At 40.0% G+C, this 10,172-nt stretch overlaps 2 protein-coding genes across 2 annotated transcripts; both read left to right on the top strand.

The window, feature by feature from the left end:
- Positions 1–353: 353 nt before the first annotated feature.
- Positions 354–5,586, top strand: LOC110532584 (trypsin I-P1). Its single transcript, XM_021616601.3, has 6 exons — positions 354–444; positions 899–963; positions 2,632–2,782; positions 3,049–3,190; positions 3,518–3,775; positions 4,579–5,586. Exons 2-6 carry the CDS (start codon positions 909–911, stop codon positions 4,738–4,740), a joined length of 768 nt encoding a protein of 255 aa, XP_021472276.2. The 5' UTR covers positions 354–444; positions 899–908; the 3' UTR covers positions 4,741–5,586.
- A 364-nt stretch (positions 5,587–5,950) lies between these two features.
- On the top strand, positions 5,951–9,033 carry cdaa (cytidine deaminase a). Its single transcript, XM_021617156.3, has 4 exons — positions 5,951–6,308; positions 7,548–7,659; positions 8,072–8,129; positions 8,522–9,033. The coding sequence occupies exons 1-4, from the start codon at positions 6,107–6,109 to the stop codon at positions 8,660–8,662; spliced, it is 513 nt and encodes a 170-aa protein (XP_021472831.3). The 5' UTR covers positions 5,951–6,106; the 3' UTR covers positions 8,663–9,033.
- The last annotated feature ends 1,139 nt before the right edge of the window (positions 9,034–10,172 follow it).

Below are 10,172 nucleotides of genomic sequence, written 5' to 3'. Positions count from 1 at the left end.
TTTACATCATGCCAAGGGGACAAATGTAACTTTTTATATTTGCTATAATAATACTGTTTTTAAATGCCACAATACATGAATTCTTATCTAACACCACCCCCATTCAATCCAATCAGCACAATAAACCAATGAACTCTTATTATGTTCACGTCTTGGGCTTGACTGGAGAAAGGTGTTCAATTCCCAGCTACCTCCACTCAACAATGAGCCCCAAGGTGCAATCAAGAAAAGGCTTAGAAATGGAGATAATGGAGAACACAATGTTTTGTCATGGACTAGGTCAGTCTCTGTCTTGTGTTGTGGGATACCCCATTTCATATGCATGATGGGACATAACAAAGCAAAATAAAAGGGCATGGTAGCATTATAAAAGGTGAAAGGAGAACCCTGGAACCACCAGTTGGAGATACCAGAAGGCTGTGCAGTGAAGGATTGTGGCTGTTGGTGAGTAGCAAAACGCCTAGATACATATTTTATGTAAAACATTTGTTTACTTTTTTAAGTCCAGGGTCAAAAGCTACATCTACTCAAAGATATGTGATTGGTTTGTTAAAATCAATGACCTCATTACAGGAATTCTATCTGTCAAGTTATTGAATTGTACATGTGAAATGTTGTTTAAACTACACTGAATACTTTCTCAGGGAAAATAACAAGTTTGAAGAGATACAGGATGTCGTCTTCGATCATCTCAGTGGTCCTAACACGGGATGGGATGTATCTCATGTCAAAATCACATAATTGAGGATACCAGAAACATACTTTGATCTCTCAGAAGCTGTGTGGGATTTTGTCTTGAGATAAAACAATCCCTAGGACATCTATGTAGGCTAGAAACACTGCTATGTCATTATTGGGGAGTTCTCTAATCAAATTCAATGTGTTTCCATGTTTCAAGTGAAGTAAACATGGAACAGTTGACATGGTCTGCAGTGCTGCTCCTACTGGCTCTCTCAGTCAGAGGTAGGTCACTACTAGATCATACTTGGATATTAAAAAAATACTTGTAATAGGCCATATTATGTGTGCAAACAGTACAAATACACCTTGAATTCTAGGAGGATGAATAAAATCCCAGTATGGTTTGGGGCAGAGTAAAAACAGTAAATGGAGTACTCTGAAAGGTAGATGCTTCTGTATGCGGCCTGTACACTTGTTTGTGTGCCTGTTTGTGTGCCTGTTTGTGTGCCTGTTTGCGTGCCTGTTTGCGTGCTGGCTGTAGAGATGGAAACAAAGACAGCTAAAGGAGCTATGATTAGCCTAAGTCTGGCCCTGAATACCCATTGTATGTTACAGCATATCCTTCTCATCATGGGCGTCAGGTCCAGGATCCTATGACATTTGAAGTCCCTACAGTCCAGGTTACATGATTGGACAAACATTGTTACAATATGTAATAGCATGTGAAGTTAAGCCACGTGAAACCTGTAGCACACTGGAAACACATACCGTGTGACTCTGTCGACAGCTAAAAGTACGTTGTTGATGCTTTATAACAGCATGACAATTTACAGTACGCTGCCAATATCCAGCTGGTTAGTATTTGTTTGTAAATAATGAGCACAGTTTACAACTGTTTCAGAATTAACATTGTTTTTCTAATATTGGCCACAGAGCCCTGAAGAGCATCAGGCCTCGAACATTCCTTTTTCAGCCAATTAGTGTATCCATAACGGTTTTTAATGAACACTGTAGAAAATATTGTGCTAGTTCCACTTTTAAAAATGGGCAACTTTTTGCATCAGCTTTTTGAGAATTTCCAACATGGTGTATTGTTACGTGTAATATATTTCACTTTTAGGGTTTCACAAACACTAATATATAAAGTCCAGCAAAAAACAATGGCTACGATCCAAATTAATTTGAGCAAATCCAGAACTGTCATTGTACATTAGATCTACTTAATCTTTCTGATTATGTAGTTACTTTCATTGATCGTGTCTTAGTGTTAAACATGGCTTTATGAACTTCCTCGCTCAACATTTTCATCCACTTTAGGAGGAATTTGTTCCACTAGCACTAACTAGCTTGATGTATTTGCCTCTGTCAAGAGCGACTCACATGATCTTATTAATGGTGAGAATGGGTGCTCTCCTCATTTAACGTCAATTTGCCAGACAGTTTTGATATCCATTCATCATGATCCATTACACCTCATAGCATAACAAACGGTTTGATACTAATATAGAAATGAGCTTTTCATTCTTCAAACATGCATACAACATTGTGTAAAAGTATCGTAAAGTTAAAAAAATACAAAAAATACCCACAATCCTCTGAAAACAGAGCCACATGGCAAGTTGTTGGAAGAACTTAAAATTCTTAAATTGCAAGGAAATATCATGAACATGTATATTAAACACAAATTTCCTTGTAGTTGTTTTTACACACAGTTGTTTAGATTTTGCATTTATCTTATGTTGAATCAAACATTTTCGTTACAGGTGAAGTGAAGTAAAGTAATAATTATATTCACATAAAATGACAACTACATTATTTATGTCAAAATAATTATATTTTCAAGTATAATTTACTAACCACCCGAATAATTTTGTATGCACAATGCACATGTAGGAATTCAGATTACTAATTCAGATTAATAACAATCTGTCCTCTCAATCTAATCCACAGAGACATTTACACAGAGAATCATCGGAGGACAAGAAGTCGAACGGTATTCTATCAAGTACCAGGCATCTATACAGTACAACAGGAACCACTACTGTGGAGCCACCCTCATTCGGCCCCAGTGGGTGGTGTCTGCTGCCCACTGCTGGAGACCGTGAGTACTGACTATAATTATGGGATAGTAGTGTCACAGTTGAAGGGAATAGAACGTGGTCAACTCTATCCTATTGCATAAAACAATGAACAGATGTTTGAAGCCAACAGTCAATTACATCACAAAATGCACTTGAATGAGTAAATGTTTTGGGGGTGAGGAGTAGTAGTGTATCATGTTGTAGGTTGTAACAATTCTATTCGCATCCTCTCCAATTCCCCTGGACATAGTTCTTACTAGATTGGATCATGTCTGTTCCTCCTCAGGGCCCAGCTGATCCAGGTGGTTTTGAGTGAGCACAGTCTGGTCGAGGAAGAAGGCTTCGAGCAAGTGTTCAACATATCCAAGATCTTGGTCCACTATAGCTACAACTACAAGACTTTCAACAATGACATCATGCTCATCAAGGTAAGAGACTTTCCATTCCATCACCATGAGGTAGAGACGTGCAGTGTTTCAATACCCATACAGGCATACCACTTACAATGAAGCTTGGGAAAGTGGTATGCTAATGTAGATATTGGAACCTCTCTAAGTTGTTAATGTGTTTCAATATTTCAGTTAGCCTAATCACTGCATAACTTCAGATACTGCTGCAGCTTAGACGTTGTACCATAACATTGACCCGACCCCCTTTGATCCCTTCTCTCTGATTGGTCAGCATCTGATTGTGTGCCTCCTGATTGGTCAGCAGCATCTGATGTTGTGCCTTTTTTGTGGTTGTGTGTGTTCCAGCTCAGTGAGCCAGCCAAGCTCAATGCCTACGTTCAGCCTGCCCCACTGCCAGAAGACGACACCCCTGCTCTCCCAGGGTACACCACCTGTACGGTGAGCGGCTGGGGCGTCACGCGTATCTACAGCTACTTCCTGTCCCCTGTGCTGCGTGCTGTGGATGTGCAGACCATTCCTTACTGCCACCAATACTACTACTGGAGGATCACAGACAACATGATGTGTGCTGGGTCTCGCTTTGGTGGCAAGGACTCCTGTCAGGTAGAGACTAGCCTAATCTTGGCTCCCAGAATCAAATATTATTTTCTTAACCTTTATTTAACCAGGGAACAATGCTGAGACCACACTATTTAAAAAGAGGGTTCCAAAAGGGTTATGTGTCTGTCCCCATATGAGAATCCTTTTTGGTTCCAAGTAGAACCCTTTTTGGTTCCAGGTAGAACCCTTTTGGGTTTCAATATGAACTCTCTGTGGAAAGGGTTCTGCATGGAATGCAAAAAGGTTCTACCTGGAACCAAAAGAGTTCTACCTGGAATCAAAAAGTTTTTTTCAAAGGGTTCTCCTATGGGGACAGGCTAAGAACCATTTTAGGTTCTAGATAGCCCTGCATGAAATGATCAATACACATCAATTACACAATACATGACAGGCAAACACAACACATCTGTCACAAGAGCCTAGGTATAGACTGCTATGAATAATAGAGGGTGTGGGCCTTTAAAACGGGGCCAGAGCCAATGGGATAGATTTAGTTTGGATTATGGAAATGTAGAGTATGGGGTTCAGATAAGGGACAGATGCTGATCCCCAGATCACAGGACATTCTTAAAAACCACAACAATAGCATTTCAATGGCAGAAGAAAGTGACAAAATAAAATAAAATATCGCAATTTCACAATTTAGTCGTAGAATAGAAAAACAGACACAAAACAGTGTTCTGTAAAATGTGTGGTAACTAACATGACATTTGCCAGATACTAGTGGTGTATTCACACTTTATATCCCTAACAAAAGGACCAGAGCTTTTGTTCATCATTGTGTCTTTTGTGTTATTGTACTACAGGGCGACTCGGGCGGACCCCTTATCTGCAATGGAAACTTGGAAGGCATCGTCTCATGGGGAATCAGCTGTGCCAACCCTTACTTCCCAGGAGTCTACACTCAAGTCAGAATGTATGTCAGATGGATCGACTGGATCATCAACAGTGACAACCCCAACAACTGAATCAAGACCAATGTCCAGGAAGGGTAGCGCACCCAGGGAAGAGAACAGTTCCACAATGAATTGAATAGAAGGATATAAATCACAATGAGGTCAAATAAAATACTACACTATTCCACTCCTGCTTGTCACAGTTTTAAACCATATGAACAAGAGCAGTGGCTGAGGCATCACATTAGCTGTGAGTAGAGGGCCAACATAGATGCAAAATTAGGGGAAGTAGCACAGAGATCCTACAGTATGTCATTCTGTGTGGGTTAGCAATAAACCACAATTTTAATTACTTTACGTGTATAAGGTATGTATATTTTGGGGTCAATGAAAAGTGGATGGGAAGTAGGAATATGCAAAGACATATTCATATTTTGTTCCACGTTTCTGAGGAGAGAGGTGAAAGGAAATTGTTAGTCTCTGATAAGGCAGGACAGCTGCGGAACTGCGGAGGAGTGAGGAATGCGTCTCGAGGTCAAATCAACAGATGAAGTGAGAAGAAACCTCTGGGAGGGGGGCCAGAGTGGTCCACCACAATGTCTTTCCTACTGTAGTACTTTTAAAATGGATTTTTACCTTTATTTAACTAGGCAAGTCAGTTAAGAACAAATTCTTATTTACAATGATGGCCTACCGAGGAACAGTGGGTTAACTGATTTTTACCTTGTCAGCTCGGGGATTCAATCCAGCAACCTTTCGGTTACTGGCCCAACGCTCTAACCACTAGGCTACCTACCACCCCAGGTAGAATAAAGTTAAATAAAGTTTAAAAATATATATATATATGTGCTTGTGTAATCATGCCTTGTCTTTGCAGCTGTATGGCCTAGTGGGTGAATAAACTTGGTATGAGCTTTTTCTAGTTGTCCGTTTGAGTTTTTACTCAGTTTGTTACATTTTTACCCTCACTGCACATAAATGTATCAATCATAATTGACTAGTTATAAAGATTTGGTACAAAACTGCAGGTATAATCAATAATGCATTATGATGCATGATTTTGCATAATGTATTGTAAGACTTGTCATAAGCATACGAATGAGCCATTATAATTTAAGTAACCCCTGTGTAAAAGGAAAGTCATTAGCCAGAGTAAAGTAATGATAAAGTTTGGGGTCAATTCCATTTAAAATCAGTACATTCAGGAAGTAGGAATTGCCCCCCAACCCTATATGGTAATGATCTCTTTAAAAGTCATTACACACGCTAGGCTTCCCCTAAAGAGTGGGCCAGTGCCCCTCCCTCCCAGACCATGTGTGAGCTGTGGGGCTCTTAAAAACCTGTTTGTTGGGTACAGCTTTCAACCCATCCACTCTCTATTTTCACCTTTTATCTCTCATTTTCTCTCTCAACAGACACTTACAAAGAAAGGGTTGGTATGACAGACTTCAGGATCGGTGAGTTAAGGGTAGACGGAGCAGACACAGAAGCCAGGAATCACTCGAGTGAAGAGGAAAATGAGGATTGGATTAAACCTCTTATTCACCAGTCCCAGGGGGCTAAAGAGTTTGCCTACTGCCCCTACAGTAAGTTCCGGGTGGGGGCAGCCCTGTTGGCACATGATGGGACAGTTTTTACAGGTGAGGGGCTTTAAAATAATATAATAATAGTATAATATAACAATAAGAATAAGAATACATGGGTTGGGGGCTGATAAAAATGCTTTAATTTATATATTTAGTATGTTGAATACTGCCGTAACTCTTCAGGTGGCTTAAAATAACTACAGTCATGATAATTTATAACAATGTTATGCACCATGGAATAAAGAACATTTAATGGTATTCTGTTAAGGAATGGAAATAGAAAAATAACATAACAACAGAGAGATAAATTATAAAAAATATAATAACTTTGAACATCCTTTGATGTTATAAAGTTTGTTCACAGGCCAGAGAATAAAGTCAGACAGGCCAGAGGATAAAGTCAGACAGGCCAGAGGATAAAGTCAGACAGGCAAGAGGATAAAGTCAGACAGGCAAGAGGATAAAGTCAGACAGGCCAGAGGATAAAGTCAGACAGGCCAGAGGATAAAGTCAGACAGGCCAGAGGATAAAGTCAGACAGGTCAGAGGAAAAAGTCAGACAGGCCAGGGGGTAAAGTCAGACAGGCCAGAGGATAAAGTCAAACAGGCGAGAGGATAAAGTCAGACAGGCAAGAGGATAAAGTCAGACAGGCCAGGGGATAAAGTCAGACAGGCCAGAGGATAAAGTCAGACAGGCCAGAGGATAAAGTCAGACAGGCCAGAGGATAAAGTCAGACAGGCCAGAGGATAAAGTCAGACAGGCCAGAGGATAAAGTCAGACAGGCAAGAGAATAAAGTCAGACAGGCAAGAGGATAAAGTCAGACAGACCAGAGGATAAAGTCAGACAGACCAGAGGATAAAGTCAGACAGGCCAGTGGATAAGGTCAGACAGGCCAGTGGATAAAGTCAGACAGGCCAGTAAATCAAGTCATACAGGCCAGAGGATAAAGTCAGACAGGCCAGTGGATACAGACAGGATCTTTCGGTATTGGTTATGTCTGTTCTGTTGTGTCTGTTCTGCTTGAAGTCACAACCCAGACATTTTAAAGATGTCGATTTTAGGTAGATTTTCTACATTCATGTTCAGTGCAAGTCATATGAAACATGAATATATGTGACACTAAGATTGCCCTTAGAAGCATCAAATTGAACCCTCTGAGTGTGAGTCAAGAATGATAATTGAGAGTCATTTATTTTATAGTGTTATTAAATGAAAAAATGTGTTCTGTTTTTAATGTGATGCCCTTCCAGAGATTCCAGAAACTCTTACAAATGCAGAACTTTTCTTAACAGGATGCAATGTAGAAAATGCTACCTACAACCTTGGCCTCTGTGCAGAGAGGACCGCTATTGCAAAGGCTGTTTCCGGGGGATACAGAAGTTTTAAGGCTATTGCCATTGCCAGGTACATACTTTTTAAAACTTTGCCTTGTTTCTGAGTAAACAACAGTCAGTTGATCGATGATGTCTGAATCCCCAAAAAAGTATTGATTCAGTCATCCTGTTGATTTCATCAAGTTAAGATTAGTACATACAATTATTAATGACCCCATCATAGAGTTCATTGGGTTTTGCTTCCCTTCAGAGTATGTCGATGGTTATAAACCATTCTACTATCAAAGTCACGCTGATATAAACAGTCATTTGGGGTATGTCTTAGTCTTCCTGAAATGTTCAGTAGATAATTAATAGAGAAAATACAAAACAAGTTTTCTGCACAACTATACTATTATGGTCAACACTAACTATATGGGTGCACACAGTACTAAAAATGACCATTGAGGGTAATGTTGTTAATGACATGATTAATTTTGTAGTGACCTGGAAGACCAGTTTGTCTCACCATGTGGAGGTTGCAGACAGTTCATGAGAGAGGTACATAAATGATTTATACAACTTAGATATGTGAATGAGTGCATTGATAATGGAACAAAGGTCTGATCCAGGAAACCAACATGTTGTTTTAAAATCAAACGTACATCACACAGCCTGAACCAGTACCTGGACATGAGGAGACAAGGTCTCTGACGCGCAGGATCCTTCAGTTGAAAGTCCCATTAACCAGCTCTGCAAACGTTATAACGTCAAAATATGTTCACTACCACAAAAACATGCAGTTTCATAGAACAGCTATCGTCATTACTGCCGTTACGCTCGGTACTTCCAGAAAAGGTCTAAGTCTCCTCAAACCCAGGTACTGGTTCACACACAGCCATGCATCTATAAAGGAAAAATCTCAAATAATCTAATTTCCCTTTTCTTTGGAGTTTGGTGATCATTGGTCTGTCTACCTATCCAAGCCTGATGGCTCTTACAAGGAAATGACTATAGAAGACCTGCTTCCTGTGTCCTTTGGGCCCGAAGACCTGAAGAAAAAGAGATTGTTCACCACAAAGAATGGGTCATAATAGTATTCACAAGACAAGAGGCAAAACCAGAATCGTTCATAACGCCTTTACAGGTCCGTGAAATGTTAGACTGCTGGGCTGGATAATGGGCTGATTTGCCAGCCATTAGGACTATAGAATTTATTAGTTGAATAATGTCATTGGATATTATTTTTCTTCTGTCTGTGCCTTTGAAGTTAGGAAAATCGGTCTCAATGTGTTTTCTAACAATTGTTTGAAATGCAGTAAATTACATCAAATGATATTTAGCTACACAGCTCATAATCACATTAGTATTTGCATTTGTATGATTTGCGAGTGCTTGTTTGAAGTATCAATGTTGAAAATGCATTTTGATGAATTGCTCATTAATATTACAATATTTTAGGACATTTGTGTACAGTTTTGATTGTGTTTAGGTCTATTTGCATCATTTGCTGACACCAATAACATTGTCATTGTCTCTTTAATTCTAAAAACAGGTCAAGTAAATTTTTTTTTTTTTTTAAACGTCAGAAGCGTAAGAACGTAAGAAGCACGTTCTTTGTGACTGTTCCAGTTTGTTTACATAACTATTCGTCCTTGTGTTGCCTAACGTTGAAGCGAGACGGTGAATGGTGGTTGGAAGAGCGCGCTTGTTTGAAATGGAAAAGCGTAGCGCTAGCTTTTGATAAAGAAGAACATCAAGACGAAGCAGCTGCTTTATAAGTGGTATGCAGTGTTGAGTAGTTGATCTAGAAGTGTTGGAGAGACTACAGAAAGATAGGGAGGGTGTTGATCCATCTGATTTGTTTAGAGACGTCTCGATTTTATTTATATTATGTTTATTTATTTAACCTTTATTTAACTAGGCAAGTCAGTTAAGAACAAATTCTTATTTACAATGACGGCCAAACCCGGACGACGCTGGGCCAACTGTGCGCTGCCTCATGGGGCTCCCAATCACAGCCGGATGTGATACAGCCTGGATTTGAACCAGGGACTGTAGTGACACCTCTTGCACCTCTTGCACGCCACAGGATTTTGTGGTCATTTGCACAGATGGTTCAAAAGATCCAAGGACATGACATACTGTGTCAGCATTTGTAGTGCAGGAGTGTGGGGTGGCAGTCAGGAAACGTATTACAGATCATCTGTATGTATATACGACAGAGCCGATGGCCATACTGTTGGCCTTGCAGTTGGTGGAGGAAGTCAAGCCAGACAGAGTAGTTATTTGCTCTGATTCATGTGCAGTGTGGATGAGTCTCCAGTCCTTTAAATCACGTAGCAGACAAGACCTGCTTTATGAGGTGCTACAAACCCATGGCTGGATTAGACAGATTGATATACAGATAAGATTTACTTGAATCCCAGCCCATGTGGGGTTGGAGGGGAATGAGGCAGTTGATGTACTGGCTAAACAAGCACTTAGTAGTGGGGATGTTGTAGTTTCAATGAGCAAGGCAGAGGCAAAAAGCCTGACATGGACAGTGATGGTGAAGAGATGGCAGGAGCAGTGGAATAGAGATACTAAGGACTGTCATTTATT

This window comes from Oncorhynchus mykiss, chromosome 9 (assembly GCF_057628025.1).
Source record: "Oncorhynchus mykiss isolate SJ-2025 chromosome 9, ASM5762802v1, whole genome shotgun sequence".
Lineage (NCBI taxonomy): Eukaryota > Metazoa > Chordata > Actinopteri > Salmoniformes > Salmonidae > Oncorhynchus > Oncorhynchus mykiss.
Note: the sequence above shows the minus strand (reverse complement) of the source record. Positions and strands in the feature narration are given on the sequence as shown.

Bases quoted from the DNA above. Each gene is read 5' to 3' on its own strand.
- LOC110532584 (XM_021616601.3), top strand. From the start codon at position 909: ATGGAACAGTTGACATGGTCTGCAGTGCTGCTCCTACTGGCTCTCTCA. The intron at 964-2,631 runs GTAGGTCACTAC...TCTAATCCACAG, and splicing joins ACTGGCTCTCTCAGTCAGAG to AGACATTTACACAGAGAATC. The intron at 3,776-4,578 runs GTAGAGACTAGC...ATTGTACTACAG, and splicing joins GTGGCAAGGACTCCTGTCAG to GGCGACTCGGGCGGACCCCT.
- cdaa (XM_021617156.3), top strand. From the start codon at position 6,107: ATGACAGACTTCAGGATCGGTGAGTTAAGGGTAGACGGAGCAGACACA. The intron at 6,309-7,547 runs GTGAGGGGCTTT...TTTTCTTAACAG, and splicing joins TGATGGGACAGTTTTTACAG to GATGCAATGTAGAAAATGCT. The intron at 8,130-8,521 runs GTACATAAATGA...TTTTCTTTGGAG, and splicing joins GCAGACAGTTCATGAGAGAG to TTTGGTGATCATTGGTCTGT.